Source organism: Chamaea fasciata, unplaced genomic scaffold (genome assembly GCF_029207755.1).
Source record: "Chamaea fasciata isolate MVZ Bird 193981 ecotype frontalis unplaced genomic scaffold, bChaFas1.0.hap1 SCAF_5, whole genome shotgun sequence".
Classification (NCBI taxonomy): domain Eukaryota; kingdom Metazoa; phylum Chordata; class Aves; order Passeriformes; family Sylviidae; genus Chamaea; species Chamaea fasciata.
This window is the reverse complement of record NW_027094090.1, coordinates 24,025,191-24,043,889: the sequence shown is the minus strand read 5'-3', so window position 1 is coordinate 24,043,889 and position 18,699 is coordinate 24,025,191. Positions and strand designations below refer to the sequence as shown.

The 18,699-nt window shown below is 45.4% G+C and overlaps 1 protein-coding gene across 7 annotated transcripts in view; it reads right to left on the bottom strand.

The window, feature by feature from the left end:
* Positions 1-3,904, bottom strand: part of ANKRD26 (ankyrin repeat domain containing 26) — a 51,280-nt gene extending 47,376 nt beyond the window's left edge. For all 7 annotated transcript variants that reach the window (XM_066183034.1, XM_066183035.1, XM_066183039.1 and 4 more), the window contains exons 1-5: positions 3,687-3,904; positions 1,835-1,949; positions 1,434-1,607; positions 1,199-1,305; positions 539-676 (exon numbers count right to left, since the gene is read on the bottom strand). In XM_066183034.1, coding sequence (XP_066039131.1) covers positions 539-676; positions 1,199-1,305; positions 1,434-1,607; positions 1,835-1,949; positions 3,687-3,889 — 737 coding nt within the window. In that variant the 5' untranslated portion in view covers positions 3,890-3,904. The remainder of the gene's footprint in view (positions 1-538; positions 677-1,198; positions 1,306-1,433; positions 1,608-1,834; positions 1,950-3,686) is intronic.
* Between the last annotated feature and the right edge of the window lie 14,795 nt (positions 3,905-18,699).

The window sequence follows — 18,699 nt, the reverse complement described above, 5'->3', positions numbered from 1 at the left end:
ACCTCTCAAGTTTTACCTCTGGAGAACTGTAGGATACAGACAGATTTTAGAGTTTATATTGAGCAAACGTGAGCTTAGCAATAAAACTTGAAATCTAACGGAGAACTCTGGGTAAAAACTTTCCTCAACTTGCAAGTTAACACTAGATACTGGAATTATACATGTCAGAAGACAAGAGGAAATGGTACAAATTGTACCAGGGAAGGCTAAACTGGATATTAGGAAAAGTTACTTCAGTGAAAGCGCTGTCAGGCATTAGAACAGACTGACCAGTGAAGCTGTTGAGTCAACCAGCCCTGGAGGAATTTGAAAGATGTTGCAGACTGGCACTTAGGGACATGGTTTAGCAGTGGGCTTGGTGCTGTTAGGTAGATTCTTAGAAGCTCTTTCCAATCTAAATTATTCTATGAAGATGTCACTGAGCACACCTTCAACACAAGTCTCAGCACGCTAATAAACCTTGGTGCTGTTAACCAAAATTATCAAAAACCACACCGAAATTTGACAACTTACTCTAATGATACAGATTATAATTTACCTAGAATATCCGTGAATAACAGCATAATCCTCAGCTGTCCATCCATTAGTGTCTTTATGGGAAACATCAGCACCATACCGAAGAAGAACCTTTATCAGATTAAGCTCTCCACCAGAAGCAGCAGTCATAAGTGGGGTTCTGAAGGATCCAAGAAATATGATATGAAATAGATTGTTTTACACCGTCACTGTAATTATTTTTGTTTCTGTTTGCTCTCAAAAAAGTATTCTCTCCATTACTTTAAAATGAACAAAAGAAAAAGCATTTTCCATTAAGAAAAACAATTAAATGGGAGAGGGTCTCAAAATAATTAAACGCTTAATCTTAAAACAAAGCTTCCACACAGACAACACTTACAAACTCTACTACTGTGCAGGAGATGGCTTTTGAATTTAAGGGAATGTCGCTGAGCTAGTGGCAGGCTTCCTGCCAGAAAGGCCATCACAGACAATAACATTTTGCAATCCTCAGTGTGGAAAGCATCGAACAAGATATGACAGCAAGCCACTGAGGTATGACCATCTTTCACAAGGCGCACAGAAGTAACTGCTTCCATGTGCCTCCTTGTTGTGTGTTTTTTCAGACCTCATTCCCATGCCTCTGCCAAGCTAACCTGAAGAATATTAAAGAGACCCATGTAAGGTTTTGACAGCCCCTCACCTTTCACACTGATCTCGAGCATGCACGTCAGCTCCTTTTGTAAGGAGAAACTCCACTACGTCTTCACGATGTTCGGAGACAGCAAGAATAAGAGGGGTATATCCCTCCTGAAAGGGCAGATAAAGTTAAAAATCAGAGTAAAAAAAAAACAAACCAAAACCAACCAAACAAAACTTCAAGAAAAATATGAATGCAACTTTTGGAAAGCACTTCATTAACAAATATAAAAAATTACCTTATTTTGTGCATCAATATGGGCATTATGCTCAAGTAACAGGCCTGCTATAGTAGTATTACCAGACAGGACAGCCAGGTGAAGGGTAGTGTTGCCATCAGCATCTGCCAGATTTGGGTCAGCACCATGTTCTAGCAGAATAGCCACACATTTTTCTTGCTGGCACTGTACTGCCTGGAAACAAAATACAAAAAACTTCCAGCATCTACATTTCACTTTTTTGCAATTCCTCCATTTTCCCAATACTGGGAATTAGAAGCACCTTCAACGATTAGCTAACACATGCCCATTCCACACCAGTCGTGATTTTACAAAGGTCTACATAAAGAATACTGAAAAATACATAATTTATTTCAAAGTCAGTAAGCCTCACTTGCAAGAATATACCATAGTCCACGTACCTTCATCAGTGGTGATCTGTTATCATTGTCAAGAAGATTTAGCTTACACTTGTTTTCTACTAGATATGTCACTACATCCACGTGGCCATTCGCACAAGCAAGATGCAGAGCCGTCCTAAAAATTAAATAAAGTGAATTAGCACAGACAGGGATAATTTCAGGCTTTTTTGATAAACAGATATGACCACAAGTTTCACTTTGCAAATCTCAAGCTTAAGAACTCCATTACTAGTACCAGTAGCTGCACACCAAATGCTTGGGACCTGCTACCAAAAACCCTCCACAGCACCTGCTTAGCAAGAGGACATTTCCCTCGCTATAGAACTGAACCGGCAGAGATTCCTGAGCCCAAGCATTGGGTATTGCCCACAGTGGAACTACATACGTGGGCACAGCAACAGAGACCAAAGCTAGGAAATCTGAGGACTATGGCAAGTCAAGTTCTAAGTTTTTCTTGGATCATTCATGGGGCAGAAGTGTATTGGAGATGTAGGAGATGGGCTTAATTGCAAGAATATTAGAGTTACCCCCCACTTCGAGATTTTCTTTTTCTCTAGCTTTTTCACTACTGAAGCAAAACCATGAACATATTTGCACCAAAGTGCCTCTAACAACGTGTAGCAAACCAGAGAGCAGAACACTCTGATCCTGACTACAGGAAAGTAGTTTTTGACTCTCCTGTAATGTTTAACTGTCAGTCATAAAAAGCCTACTACAGAGGAAGTCCTCTCCAAATACTATGTTTCCACAATATACAACCAGCACAGGAAAACTGAACTTTTTTCTTCAATTTAAAGCCTTGCCAGAAAGAAAAGCAGTCCTTCAAACCAAAACATCTTAGGTCTGATGTCAATTAACCAGTCTACTCGTACACAAAGACACAGCCACTGAGGAAGTCCTTGTATGTATACAAATCTAGGTGTTTCTAGGGCAATAAAACCAAAAGAGTTTTATTGCTGCCAGAAGTCCAGCCTTATGGATAGCCAGCGTAGGAAGCTGAGCTACTCTGCTAAAACCAGCATCTCTTCAGAATATCACAAAGGACCTGACTCTGAGCCTTTTCAGAAAAGGTGATTCCCTTATGTTCATGACAGATCACTAGGAACCACGCTGCAGCCCAGGGCTTCTCCTTAAGGTGGAACTGTTAAATGCTTGCTGTGCTTGACTCAAACCCCCACACAACACCTGTCAGAAGCAACAGCTTCTCCTGCAAGTCACTGACCAGATCTCCCAGTCCAAGGTAGTGATTAGTTGTACCAAAGCCTCAGAGCAAAAAACTAACTGCCCCCTAAAACCACACTGTGCCTTAGGCTGCCAGATCACACTCACAAAAGGCAACTATGCATGCAGCATCAATAAACAACAGGTTTATTTTGTGCTCTAAATCCTTCCTAACTGTAGTGTCCCCCTTTTTTTAAAGTTGCTCCCAACTGAGGCAGTGCATCCTCCAGGCTCAACTATGGAACCTGCACGCTGAGCCCTCAGAGGTGCGTAGACCGGTGCGATTACACGCAGACTTCAAACCCTGGCTGGAGAATGGCCACCAGGCTCCTCAGGCAACTCTCCTTTGCTTCCACCCCTGCGCCCCTGGGCAACGACGTACGACTCCGGGAACGAGGGCATTGAGGACGCCGGGTCAAAAATGGCAAGAGGATAGTTGGGGGAATTCAAGGGGTTTTTGGCAGCACAAGCCTGATTCCCACAGCCAGCCAAGGGCTGCACTGGGCTGCGGCACCCGCACTCCCACTCCTCACAGCGACGCTGCCCGAGAGCTCCTGCGCCGGGGAACTCCAGGGGGCTGCTAGGGCTGCACCTGGGGCTCCCGAGACCGCCCCCCCGGCCCCCGGCTTACCGCTCCGCCTTGTCCCGCCCGTCGATGCTGTATTTCCTCAGTCCCTGCCGCACCTGGGCCACGTCTCCGCTGGCGGCCGCGCGGTGTAGCTTGCCCAGGTCCTTCTGCCGAAGCTCGTAGGCGGCGGCGGGGCAGGGAAGGGAGGCACTGCCGGGTGGCGGCTGCCCCTTCCTCTTCCTCCCGAACCCGAAGATCCTCTTCATCCTGCAGCAGGAACGCAGGCACAGTCCCGTCTAAGAAGAGCACTGGCGGGCTGTACCGTGCCTCAAGCAGGGACAGGGGAAGGGAGCTCCCGGCAGCGGCCTGGACTCAGTGCGGCTCCGGCGGAGCGAGCCTCAGGCGCGGCGGGAGCCCCGGGGCAGAGCGCTCCCCCGCTGCCCCCGCAGCCCCGACCCGCAGCCGCCGCACAGCGAGCCCCGCGCAGGCGCGGGAGGGCAGCGGCGGGCGGGCCCGCGCAGGCGCGGCCGCGGGAGGCCGGGAGTCACGGACGGAATAGTTCTCGGATGGAGTTAATGTCCGGGAGCATTTAATGCTGCGTGGTGCCGCTATCAGCCTCGGATGAATGGGTGACAAGAATAGACAGCAAGGATTTATGCAGGAGAAAAGGGGATGGAGTGGAGCAGCAGACATCGTCTGGTTACGTGCCTGACCAGACGCTGAGGAATGCGTCTGGTCCAGGTAGCTGGGTTCTCAAATTGCCGACTGAGATGCAGGGAAAGCTTTGGGTGGCAGCCCGAGGTAAGAGGCCGTGAACTCCCAACCTTCGGGATATCCAGGGGCGCGAAGATGGGTGACGCTAGTCGGGTGAAGGATTCTGAGAGACACAGCAGGAGCCTGGAATTGCCGACTTTTGGGGTAACAGATGAAGACCGGTGATGCCAGCGAAGCCGTTGGACATGGGGAGTGGGACAAGGGCGGAAGAGAGAGACTGACTCAGGCTGCGACGGTGAGGCTGTAGAAGCCCAGAGGTTCTTTATGTAGGTGCTCTCCTTAGAGGCACCAGCTAGAGCTGTTTGTATGTTACTGCACAGGAATAAACTGCTCTGTAGAAGGAGATATCTGATCTCATCTCTGCTATGGGAAACGTGGGGTCGAGCCGGTAAGGAAACCTGCTCTGACTGTGTGAGAGTAGAGGGTGTGTGGGGAGATGTGTCCACCGCGCCGGGGCTGCGCTTCCTGCAGCGAAAGCCTTTGGCCCTGCGTGTGTGCCTGACAGTGTCTGTGAATGGTCAGACTGGGAAGTTTCCATAACGCCCGTGACAAACTCAGAAAGTTACTTTCTGGTAAATGTGGCTAAGTTGGCACCGACACGGGAATACAAGCATGCATGCCGACGGCCCGTATGGAAACGTAGTACAGAAAGCAGAATATTTGGGAAGTTGGGAATAATTCTCAATACTGCTACAGTGATGCCACTGGGTAGTTCAGATGCCACGTAATTTGGGGGTGATGCCATGGTGCAGTATACCCTAGGGTATTTGGTGAATGGAACATCTTGCCGGAACACTTCTTCCTATCTTTAGAAACTACTTTTTGCATTTGAATTTCTGAAAAGCAGATGGCAAACAAAACCTAATTCAGACAGAGGAACGTATTTCACTATGATTAGCAGTAAAAACATTCATTGCAACGCGACAAGAATATAGTACCACTTTTTAGGGAGGTGATTCAGCCCTTTGAAATATTTTCTTTTCCTTCATCACTAAGAATGTTATCTATATTAAAATCTTTATTTTCCTTTCCAAGATGAATCTTCACAGCTTCATCAAATGTTTGCTTCTGGCAGTATCCTCTTGTACTTTGGTGACTGATGAACAGTCACTTTCATTAGTCGATTCTCAATGTATTGGCAATGTTCTGTTTTTTCACACGTGATGTCTAGAAAGAAGAGCCAAAATAATAATGACAATAATTTTAAAAAGATGGAAAAATACTCTTTTGCTGAAACCACAGCTAAGTATGTTCAGGTTGCAAAACCTAAATTTCTATGAGTACTAGGAAATTAGTATTAGTAACCATTTTGAGAATGTCTTTATAGTTAATCTGACCATTTAATGGAAAAATAGAGAGCAAAATGCATTTTTAAAATAGGATATGTTTGTTTTCTTCCAGCCATCTTAGAAGAAAGGCAAGTTTTTATTTACAAGATGGCAACATGGGGTAAACACAAGTCAGCTCTACTCTCTTCAGGAGGAAGTACTTAATCTCAACTTCTTTTCAAGTGGACGCATGCTCAGCCACAAATAGTTTTGTTTTTACAGGTTACTCCCCAGCTAAGATCAGGAGACCCTAATTCCATGTCAAATATTTCAGAATGGTATCAATAAAAAACCCTGGGATTACAATGTCAGCTTTAGTTGGTGACTTTGATAGCTGAATGGGCTAAAATTTGGTTTCATGCTTTTAAATATAAGGGGATACTGATGGGGTCATGGAGTCATATGGGTACAACAGGAACTGTTCCTTACTAGCCAAAAAAAGAAACAAAATAAATAGCTAGTCTGTCACTAAAGTTTGTATCAATCTTTGTTCATACTATTTCTTTAATCGTGTGGTGTTGGCTCAGGGTGCTGTGGAAGATATCAAAGTGTTTGTTTTTAGTTTTGATCCATTTCTATTTTTAATTTCATTTTTATAGTTTTGGATTTAGGTTGGGGCTTTTTTTACATTTTGGGATTTCCTATTCTGTTGCTTTTTTTTCAGTGTTCTCTATGCTTATCTGTAGATTTCTCGGTGTCATCTAATAGCAGCTGTTTCTTTTCCTGTCTGAATGAAATGTTTCATTCTTGTTTCATTACAAGACTTGGGTAGTACATGAAGGTTTCCAAATAGGGCTTAAGTGTGACTTAAGTGTTGCATAAGCAGTGGTATTTGGATTAGTCTGCTGTAGGTACACCTTTCTTTCAACATGATTCATTGTAGCTGGATAATTTAGCTCACAATCTTTGTACAGCTGAGGTACAAAATGGCAGTGTGAAATTCCCCTTTGCCAATATGGCTAATTCCCCTATTAGACCACCTGGTGTATTTTGTCTACCAGGAAGGGAAAGTGTCAGTAAAGACTTGGGCTAATAACAATGTGCTGCTAAGTATCTCTTTTAGTACACCTGCTTTGCAACTGCAGTATTTATAGGAGTGGTACAATTTAGAAAAGCTGTGTGGGAGGATTGCATGTCTCAGTAGTGCTGACTCTGGGGCTTTGAAGGGGACAGGGTAGTTAGAACACACCCTGCAGACAGTGACCTCAGCAGCTTTTGCCCTAAGCCTCCAGCAACTCTTGAGGTGCTTCTGCTGTGCTGCCCCTGGAGCCTTCTACAGTCATTGGGTAGTTGCTGAGTCAAGTGAGGGGTTTTACTTGCTCCCAGTCCAGCCTGACTTACCGTATCCCATGCACACAGTAGGATTAACAGCTAGCTTTCCATTCAGAATGTAGAAGGGATTTCTTTTTGCTTCCTCTAAGTGATGAACAAGAAATTTTTTTTTCAATTCCGTAAAAGAGTTACTGCATGAGACTGGCCTAGTTGGTTAGAGAATGGTGCTGACACCACCAAAGTTCAATCTCTTTATGGACTATTCACCTAGGAGTTGGACTTGATGATCTATCCGTATGGGTCTCTTCCAACTCAGAATCTTCTGTGATACTGTAATTCAGAAGAGGCTTACTAGCATATTCACAACCACACTTTTTGGGCTAACAATAAGTTATAATGGAAATGAACTCCCTGTTATTGTGGAGTAGGGTAGGTCGCAATTGGATTTGTTAGGTTTGGTTCGTTTTAGTTGAGAAAAATACAAAGTAAGACCTTTGTCTTCCTTCTTTCTATTAAGCTACTTGGAAATTATAAACCATAAGAAAGAAGGGAAAATGTCTGCTGACAGTAGAGCTGCAATGCATTGAGAACTTCATTCAATTCCCAAATGCTGTGGCTTAACCCCAGACGCAAACTGAGGTACCACACAACTGCATGATCACTACCCCATGCATGAACACCACCACCACCCTGCCCCAGTGGGATGGGGAAGAGAATTAGGAAAAAATACCAAAAAAACCATGACTTGTGGGTTCAGATAAGAACAGTTTTATAATTGATACAAACAAAAAGATAGGAATTGTAATTAAAAAAAAAAAAAAAGAGAAAAACCCATAAGAAACAAGTGATCAACAATACAGTTCCTCATCACCTGCTGATTGATGCCCACCCTGCCTAATTCGACCCAGTTTCCATAGTGTGGAATATCCCTTTGGCCAGTCTGGGAAAGCTGTCCCAGCTATGTCTCCTCTCAGCTTTTTGTGCATCTCCCCACTGGCTGAGACATGAGACATTAAAAACTCCCTGACTTGTGATAAGTAGTGCTCAGCAACGGCCAAAACATCAGTGTGTTATTGTGAGGGTCTGGGCTCTGGTAGAGTTAATTTTCTTCACACTGAGGCTATGTTTTGGATTTGTTCTGAACAGAGTGATGATAGTATAGAGGTGTTTTTATTATTGTTGACCAGCGCTGTTGGGTTCCAAGGGTGTAGTCCTGGGCCACCTGCTCTGGGATAGCCACAAAATGTCAGGTCCTGAGAGCATGGTCTTGGACTGCCTACTCAGGTAGGCTATATTTGGGATACCTCTGCTCTAAATTAGGCACAACAATGCCAAACAATCAAGTAGAAGTTTTATTTATGGCAGCAATGATGGCAGTTTCTTTCTTTCTAATCTTACTCATTCTGAAAAGTGCTGAATGTTCAGAATCCAAGTGCGTTAAGGCTGTACATTCTTCTTCTTCAATGGAGAGTCTATCAGTGATTCCAGTAGTGGTAGTGAAATAATTGGATCTAAAATGCTTTGTAGGGTTAGACCTATGGTGGGGGTTGGTGCATCCATGCAGTGAGCTTAACATCCTGACTCTACAGCACCCATATCAGCCCTGCCCAGAGGTGTGCTTGAGTACAGAGAATGTGTGAGAAACCTTCTGGACAGGTATGGGAGCCTTCATCCTTTCAGCAGCAAACAACTATACAAATGAGGGAGAAGGCAGGAGGTTAATGATGACATTATTCACTTTGGTGTCTGATGAAAAGTTTTGTTGTGTTTACACTTTGTGCCGGCTGTGTTTCAGATGTAGATAAATCTGAGTCTGGAATAGGCTTAGACATGGTTTTCAACAGACAGTGACGGAAAGAACCGTGATAATTCCCGGAGAAGTCCCCTGAAAGCTTCAGTTGGTAAACAGTTTTTGTGTGACCCTCATATACTGATTATTAGCTTTTTTTCAAGTTCAAGCTAGTTTGAATCTCTTGAAAGGCTGAGTGTAGTCATGCAATCCCTACACCTCTAGCAGGTGTTTCCAAATAGAGAAAGAGTTTCATTTTACCTTTTGACATGTAAAGAAGTTAGCTGGAAAGTTCTGTGGATTTCTCTTTGCAATTGGCTCGGAGCCAGCCCAGAAGTGTAGATTGGGCCCTGGAAATGTTACTCAAAGACTGTTGTTTTTCTCACTGGGCCAAGGGCCAAAAGCCCACCTAAGCTATTAGGTATTAAAGAGAGAGAACAAAGGAACTCCAGGAACTCCATTTTTCAAGGCACCCACGATCAGCCTCTCGCTGGTTAATATAGCCACGTTTCTGCCAGGCTGGGCCCTCAGGAGTGTGGGTGAAACCCACAACTGAGACTTTCTGAAATAATTATGCTTAGCCGATGTTTAAAATCAAACCGGCATCAGACAAAAGAAATCGGTGCTAAATCAAAACACAAATGCAAATGATTTGCTTAGCTTGCACAGTCTTTGATCAAACTGCTGAGCAGCCAGATTTCATTGGCTTACACGGCATCACAGAGTTTACTGGCACTTCTCACTTCATTTACATTTATTTAGAGTTTACAGTACTGTTGCTCCTTAGCGGAGCTCTCGTTCTCAGTTATGTGAAGAACTTGTGCAACGTACTGTTTAATTAAATTTGTTGGCTTCCAAAGGGCATTTGGGATTTACAATCCATGCATCTGCTCATCTATGTAACTTGGAAGAGGATCACCTGGCGAGAAGGTGGAACATTGTTTAATGCACTTTTGGCCAAGTGTACTTTGGTGTATGTGTGGAGAGTGAGGTGTCAAAGTTCTAATGCCTGCCTTCAAGCATTTGAGGAGATGAGGACTGGTTAGGTGGACTTCCATAGATGTCTACTTCCCAGCAAGACCTAGGAATGGTGTTTCTTCTCGATTCCCAGGTCTGGAACATGTCTCTAAGCACAAAAGTAATACTGGGAACATTCCAAACACGTTAAGTGAAAGGATGCGAAAGAACAAAGGGAGCACTTTTGTTGAAACACAGAACGTGAGTGACACAACATAATGAAGCTACTGTCATACGAAACACGTCTGACAGTTTTGTCAAGCTCAAGATTCCAGATCAGTCAATCTGCTGGTCAGAAAAAATGGATGTGGTTCATACTGTGAGTGCAAAAGAAGCCAGCTGGGCAGAAAAACCCCAACCGATGAGTGCACTGTGCTTGACATCCATTTAATAGAATGACAGTTTATATTCAGACCGCAATGAAAAAGTTTTCAGATCTGAGGCGGGGAGAAGGGAACCCACAGATGCTCTATAAAAAGAAAAAATGTCCAGAGTCTTTCCACAGAAATTAATTTAATGATATAATTTTTAGTTAAAACATCCCGGTACTCCTCTCTTATTCTTCAAAGAGGATCCTGGTCCAAATGAAACTTTTTTGAAAATCCAGCACATCCAGTTTCAAGTTCAGCAGTGGCTGCGGGAAAAGGACACAAGATTCCTTATGTTACTTTTAAAGCAGACAGGAAGAGTTAATGAATGCACTGAAATAACATTTTACGTGACACAACAGTCTGCAATCCTGAGCGAGACTTTAAATTTTCCAAGGACACTTAACGTGGGAAGAGCTGGGCACAAAGGAAGAACATTTTGTGCACATTTGCTTATGTGCATACACATAGAACAATACAACAGCATTTCTAAAGCTGGTGACAGACATTCTGGAGGCTACCTATGACTCCAGTGGCCCTTAAGAGGGCAGGTGGATTTCCTCTTTGGACACCTGGCCTCAAATTGCAGAGCGTGTTTTATGCTCCATGTTGCAAGCATTGAACTCATGTTTGCCTAAACACCACTGAAGGATCTCTTCCTAAAGAAATGTTGTCTTTTATTCCTTGTGGCGGTGCGTGTCTTCTTACGCCTGGCCAGCCCCGACACGCCCCCACAGGATCTTGGTGGGATCCTTGCAGCCGACTCGCCCTGCCGCTTTGCCGTGGTGGAGGAATGGAAGGTGGGACTCTCGGAGGCAAACTGAAGCTTAGGCTTTATTGGAGGGAGGGGACCCTCGTCCTAAGACCAGAGCCTCGGAGAGACCCTGAGCCTTAGGAGGCAGGGGGTTTTATACAGAAGGCGGAGACTCGGGGTGGCTACTCATACATCCAATGGGGTAAGAGAGGAGGGGATTCATTAACATCATAGACAGTAACACTAACCCATAACTGAAGGGAGGGAGGGGAGAGCCCTTCAACCAGCCAGTCCCTTCGAAGCTTCCAGACCTGGGGGACAGGCCCTGAGTGACTGGCAGGGAGGGAGGATCTCCCCAAGGGATGACAGACAGTCAGCAAAGGCGGGAAGAATTAACCAATCAAGGACTGTAACTGGGGAGACAGAAAGAGGCAGAGGGAGGCAGAGGGGGAGGCTACAACATGAGGGAGTCTAAAAATAGGAACAGCACTGAACTGGCGTACTGTGAACCAAGGTACAGAAAATCAAGGTACATAAAACAACTGTAATACATCGAACTTATTAGAAAACCTTTAACACCACCACAATTCCTGGTCGTGTTCTCCTTACTTATTCAATACAAGACTGCAACACCTAGGCTACAAAGACAAGCCATGAATCACAGCAAGAAAAAACAAGACCTAACAGCAGAGAAGGTGTACGGTATGGCTTAGTACTGAACACAATCCACGTGCAGGGAAGGAAGGGATGGCTGAAGCCTATAAAGATCAATAAAAATCTGGGGGCTTCTTTGATCTTTTTGCTGGAGATTAATTCTAGTGAAGGGCAACTTCATCTTAAACCGAGTGTGTCTGTTTTCTTTTTGCTTGTTTTTTTTCTAGGCAAGCGCATAACATTCTATGTAATATTTTGGGAAACAGGAATTTTTCACATTCAAGCCTGAACTAGAGGGCTAGCAGAAAAAAATCTCTGTGCTTAGCAGAGGAAGTTGAAAACAAGGGCTTGAAAGCTGTTGAGACATAGAAAGGGTCACCTTTTATCTTACCACTCCTAATGCAATGACACATTACCTTCTGTCAACTCCATAGTGATTTTTTCAACCAGTTTCTGCTGTACCTAGAATGATACATTGGATAGACAGTTAAGACATAATATGACCCAAATATAACTGTTAAGAACTCCTAAAACATTCTTACACCACATGGACAACGTGGTAAAACCTAAAAATACCACAGCAGTTGGAGATGATGGCCTGTGGTGGCCAAGAGGATGCCAAAGGCCTTGGACCGTATGAGCTGTGTGGAAAGGCTGAGAGACCTGTGACTGTTTCTTTCCTGGAGTCGTAACTACCAGGGGGTGGAGTAACAGAAATGGAGCCAAACTCTTACAGCGGTGCCAAAAGAAAAACTCCCCCCAAGCCTCAAGTGTTTTTTCAAGTGTGGAGAGTAAAATCCTGGGGAAAAGAGACCCCTCCAGAACATGAAATGAGACATGGGTAGTGGAAGGAAGCAGGAAATCTAAGGCCTAGACCAAAAGATGACCTAAAGCAGGACTAATCTTAAGCAAAGCGTAGTAGTTGAGCTGCTGGAAGAAAGCACTTTCCCGGTTTATGAAGCCTGCACAACGACCAGAAGATCCACAGGGCCCTCTGCAACATGTGTGGCTGAATGAAGAGAAGAAAAAGGTCTTGTTTGCCTCTTATTTATTCCAGTAACCTTTTTGTGATTCTCATCCCCAGCCGAGGAAAGAGAAATAGGTGGAAATAAGGCCAACACATGCATTTCTCTGAAAAGGAATGAAAAGGCTTTTGAACGAAAATACACCTCTGAGGACTCTGGCAGTGTGTCCACAGTTCTCCTGGCCCTCGGCCCTCTGGAGAAGGCATCCCAGCTGACTAGCCCAAACCTCCTGAGCACGCCTCTTTCACTGCTCAGCTCTTCAGGCAGTAACATACTGGGTGACTTGCTGCAGTCACCATCTCAGTAATTCTCAGTTTCAAGAAGTGATGTTGACTTACTACTTACCCACAGAGCTTCTTGAGCACAGAGTAAGTTGGATCCTCTAAGACTCCGTGAGATGATACCCAGGGTTTAGGAACTCAACTTCAGAGCACTACTGCTACTGCACACACAACCAACCACTGTTGCTACCCAGAACTTTTTCACTGTCAGAACAGGCAAAGGGGGCAAAGAGCCTTCTCCTCTAGTTTAACCAAGTTCCATCAGAAGAGATTAAATCCATACATACGGTGCCATCTTACAGAAGCTGAACTTTCACAGAAGCCGTCACTTCACAAAGACATAAAGCACGGAAGTACTCGGCAGCAGTTACTCTTTCCCTCAGAGGAACCAGCAACTCCAAAGCATTTCCAGCTTTAGGCCAATGCGAATGCATCGGTAGGTTTGAATCAACACCCAGCAGCACAAATAGACAAAACACTTCCAGCAGCACGCAAGGTCAAACAGTACAGGCTACAAACCTTCTCACGTATCTGGCTGCAGAGAAGAGAAAGAAGATTTTTGATTTAGGAGCTGAAGAAGAAAGAAGAAGAGCTTTAAGTTCAAAGGTGTTCAGTGAGACCAAGAACATGGCCGACACGTACAGGAGGCAAGGAGAAAAGCTCACAAAAGAAAGACCACTAAGATACGAGAGGGCAGTTGGAAAATGGAACCAGAAAAGGAACAGAAGTTGAGAGAGAGCAGAGGGAACCAACATTCCCTTTCTCACACTATGTAGGGAAACTGGATTCATAAATCCATCAATTTACACTGACTGCAGCTAGCAGAGTTCACTATTCTTTTCCACATCAAGACACCCACATTCATTTGCAGCAGCCTTTGGCACCGCTGTCAGGATGGAAGGTTGACAGTTTGTAAATATAACAAGCAGCCTTGAGTCCCAAAATCTTTTTGCAACACTTGCAGCAGACAGACATGCCCTGCCTTTGGCTATGCGCTAAGGCCCCATCTTCCAAATTCCGGTGCACGGACCAGTAACAGTACTTGCTATTTATGACTCTGAGAGGGAAGACCAGGTTTTAAGACTTGAAAGGTCTTACAACGTGGATGACCAGAACTCTTCAGCCTTACAACATACGGCTGTGCACTGTTCTGAGGAGTAGCAGTTGCTTTGGCCTATTGGACAGTATGGCACGGAACAATAAGTGGATTTTAACTTCAGACTAAAAAGGGAGAACCTTGCATACGGCTACTCTTCAGCAGTCGAGAATGATATTTCAAAATGCTTACCTTGGCCACAGAGCTTGCAAACCTCCTTCTTGATAAGAAAATATGCTCGTGTCGGCTTAGGGAGCTTCCTCCTAGGCTGAGACCTCTGTACAGTCTCAAATTGTTGCCGAGATATCCCAGTCCAGTTGAATAGAGAACTGGAGCTGCAGCCAGACTTCCGCGGACAATGCTGCTTGTGATGAAGGATTTGTTTTTATGGCGTTCCCGGAGGAGCTTGGCATTGGCTTCTTCAAGTCTCTCTTTAGCTCTGAAACGTTCAGAAACACACGCCCAGTTACCTTTGGCAGTAACACTTTCCCAAAGTTACTCTCCAGGTCCTTGACTATTATTTGACTTCTGAGATGAAGAGCCTCCAAAAATAGTACATCATTTGACCTGAGCTTGCTTGGAGGGCCTGTTTCTAAGATGTCACACAAGGTGCAAGAAGCAGCAGGTGCCACCAACCCTTAGGACAGGTCATCAGGAGAGTTGAAAGCCGCCTGTGAAAGCCATGCGTTTACATAGCTTCTTCTGGAAGGTATGTCACCTCTGCAACAAGTGTGGGCTGGCCCCCCTTCCCAAGGAAAGCTCAAAGCTCCGCTTAAACAGAAGGCAAAAGAGATCACTTCTATTTTTCCTTCAGAGAATCCAATTCTGTTCTCTGAGGGGCCTATTCATCCTCAAAGTGCAACAGACATGAAATTAATCTTTTGTGTGGTATGCAGGAGGATGGAAGAGATTATAGAGACTGGTAAAAAAGCTGCCATTTAAAACAACATCAACTTGAAAAGTATGCTGTTAATGCCATAATGTTGCTACTGTGGTGTTGCTGCTGAAATACTGAAGAGAAATGAAGAGAAGGCTGATGAAGGGGAAGGGTCTTTCACCAGAATTATGCCATCTGGTGCTTCTACACATGACACTGAGCAGGTGGAGAAGAGTGATTTGGAAGGAAGATGCATAAGGAAGCAGGAGTCACTTTTAGTAGCACTTCAAAAAGTATGGACTTGCCTTTCCAGTTCCTTTGCTCGGCATTCGCTAATTTTCACTTCCTTCAGATACTGCTCCTTGTACTTATCCACTTTTGCCTGTGTACGCTGTTCTTGAGAGGTATTCTCTTGTTGGGTATTTTTTATCCTGTCCAATTCACATTCAAGATCTCTAATTCTGTCTTTTAGCTCGTTGATCAGTGAGTCATGACTGTCTGTGCTTTGTTTTATGAAGTCCTGAAAGGCTGCCTGCGCCTGAAAGAGACATCGCACCTTCAATCACCACAAGGCAAAAGAGAACTCTCCCCACCTCTCAATTGCATGTATCGACGTTCAAAGACCAGCATGGCTCAGAGGCAGCTGTGCCACCTCACTATCATCAGCAATTAACGCAGAACCCTGGAGCTACTACCGTCAGGAATTCGTTTCACTCAGGACGAAGCCTAAATCAGTGCTAATATTCAAAGCTACTACTGAAAGGCCACTACCTCCGTAGGAGAGGGTACAGAGAACGCGCAAAGGCCACTTGATATAAAAGCCAGCTAGGTCCTCAGCTGCTTTCTGAAGAGCCTCTACTCAGCAGAATGCAGGAACTGAGCTCCCCTTGGCTCTCCGGGAAAACCTCACCATAAAATTTCCACAACAGAAATAGGTAACTAGGCTAAGGAATCATAAGAAGAGAAATTTTTGAGCAGCTTACTGAGGTAGTGGCTTGCAGGTCTCTCTGCAGGGCTTCAATCCTGTTGTTTTGTTGCTGGACAGTGGCTTCCAAGCTGGTGTTTTTAATTTCAAGCCTTCAAGATAAAGAGAGGTCTTATTATAAAAATCTGCCAGAGCACCAATTCCAAAAGAACAGAGTAAAATATTCAAAATCAAAAGCATCATTCAAAACCATAATGATTTGCTGTGATGCAACAAGACATCAATTCTGTGGCTTCCAACCAGCTTCTGCAAGCAACAGACACCTCATCCCACTGCGTTGTTCCCTTACCGTTGCACGTGTTCTTGCAGTTGTTTTATGGTAGTGTTAGTCTCAGAAGATGCCGACAGCAGGTCCTGCAGTTTCCGGGCAGAAGCTGTTGCTTCTCTTTCCTTCTCATCCAAGGCAGTCTTCAAGTCACGAACACAACGCTCAGAATTTAGATATTTTTCTTCCACCTGCCGCAACTGTAAAGTCACAGAAAGAATCCGCAGAATTACACCTGTCTTCAGAGTGAATTCAAACACAGAAATGGTGCCGGCCACCAGCAGGTAGCCAGAAAAATGGTGAACTCTCTGTTCCTCCTTCTCCAGCTAAGCAGCCTCATGCTACCAGGGGGAAGCAGGAAAAACTTCACTGCTTCAACTGAAGACTAGAAATGCCACTCGAAGGCCACTTACTATGAAAGCTAGGTCCTCAGCTGCTTTCTGAGTAGCCTGTACTCAGGAAAATGCAGGCACTGAGCTCCCCTCAGGCCTCCAGGAAAAGTCCACAATAACATTTCCCCACAGAAATAGGTAACTAGGCTAAGGAGTCACTAAAGGAGAAATTCATGAGCAGCTTACTGAGGCTTGCAGGTTTCTCAGCAGGGCTTCAATTCTGTTGCTCTGTTGCTGGACAGTGGCTTCCAAACCGGTGGCTCTCATTTCAAAGCTTAAAGAGAAATAGAGGTCTTATTGAAGAAAATTCTCCAAGGAGAGGACCAATTCCAGATGAACAGTGTGAAATAACAGAATCAAAAGCAAGGGCGTCCTTCAAAATTAGAATACGTGTGCTTTCCTCCCAATTCCTGCAAGCAACAGACGCCTCATCCCACTGCGTTGTTCCCTTACCGTTGCACGTGTTCTTGCAGTTGTTTCACAGCAGTCTGGTTCTCAAAATATGCTCCCAGCTGGTCCTGCAGTTCCTGGGCAGCAGCTAGCTCTTCCCTTTCCCTCTCATCCATGGCAGTCTTCAAGTCACGAACACAACGCTCAGAATTGAGATATTTTTCTTCCATCTGCCGCAACTGCAAAGTCACAGAAAGAATCCGCAGTGGTCAGGTGAGCTTTTATACAGGGCGGTCAGCTGCTGCCCAAGGATTCACGTGCTGCAGATACCTGCCCACACCCTCTGCCCAAAGAACTGTAACCATCTCAAATACCTTCAAAGCTTCTACTAGCAAATGAACACAAGCTGTGTTATTCCAAATCATCTACGGCGGCCTCTCCTACCCCTCCACAGATTTTCTAGGGCACAGCTGCACGCACTGACACTGCTGCTCCAACCCTTTTGGGGACCTGTGATGATGCTCTTTGTATTCACTTTATTTGCTACTGCAGGAAAGCATGAACTGCAATGCTTTTATTCCTAAAGAAAGAAGGAGTCTCGGAAATGTCAGAGCAAAACCGCTGTGGCAGACTTGTTCTGGAGCACAGCGTGGTGCCAGAGGGAGTTTTCTGAAGTGACACAGAGAGACCTCAAATGCAGCACCGAGAGAGGTGCCCGGCTCCCAGTGAGCAGGAAGCAGTGGATCCCTGAGGAGAGGCAGCTCTGCCTCAGCGTGGTGGGGCCAGGAGGGATGACAGCGGCTGTATCCTGGCGAGCACCGTTTCAGAAAAGGCTCCCAGGTGATCTGTGCCATCAGACCTGCTCTGGAGTTGGGAATTGCTCCAGGGTGCCTGGGGAGCGTTCTTGAACCAGGAAGACCTCGAATGTAGCATAGAGAGAGGGAATCCCACGCCCCTGACTGACGAGTGGGGAAACCCTGAAGAGAGGCAGCTCTACCTTAGCATGGCGGCATGTGGAGGCCCAGGGGCTTATCCCCAAGGTAGCCGTGCCCCAACCCTGGGGGGGCCGAGGCAAATGGGGAAAGATATCCTTTGAGATCATGGCTAGGAAAACCTTCCTCCCATGGGCCTTTGCATCCACGTATTAATATTGTTTAGATTGCCTTGTTTCATTGCTTTCTTAAGTTTATGCCACCCTGTTCAGCCCCGTTCACCATATATGCACTCGTCCTAGAATGTTCTTCCTTCCCTTGAACCCCATTGGGTTAATTTTGCCACAGTGTTCTACCCGGTGATCCCATTAAGTCCCCCCGGTTCTTATTTACCCTTCTGCACCACTTCTCCCTATTCCTATTGGACCCTGACCCTCAGATCCGCCCCAGTTGTCTTGTTTAGAACCCTGTGCCCTCGGCCCCCTCCTCACTCTTGTCCTTGGATTTTATTCGAGGCTGTTGCGTCCCTGAACCCCTATTCTGCGTCCCTGGACCCCTTCGCTACTTCTGCCTGTGGTCCTGAATAAAGAGCTCTCAGATCCTCAAACGAGAAGCCCATCCCATCTCTTAGTCGCCGGCTATATTGTAGCATCGCGCCTAGGGCTCAGAGACGCCGGTTGCTCTCTAGGACCCAGGCGTCGCTGTCACGCTGCTACAGTGGGGGGCAGAGGCAGGAGGGACTGAAGCAGATCAAAGCCCGATATAGCCACCGATATTCCTTAGATCTCTGTCCTTCTGCTTCCTGGGATACTGCCTTGTTGTTTTTCAGGATGTATTGGAAGAGATAGGCACCCACAGCTTGATTCTAAAGGCACCA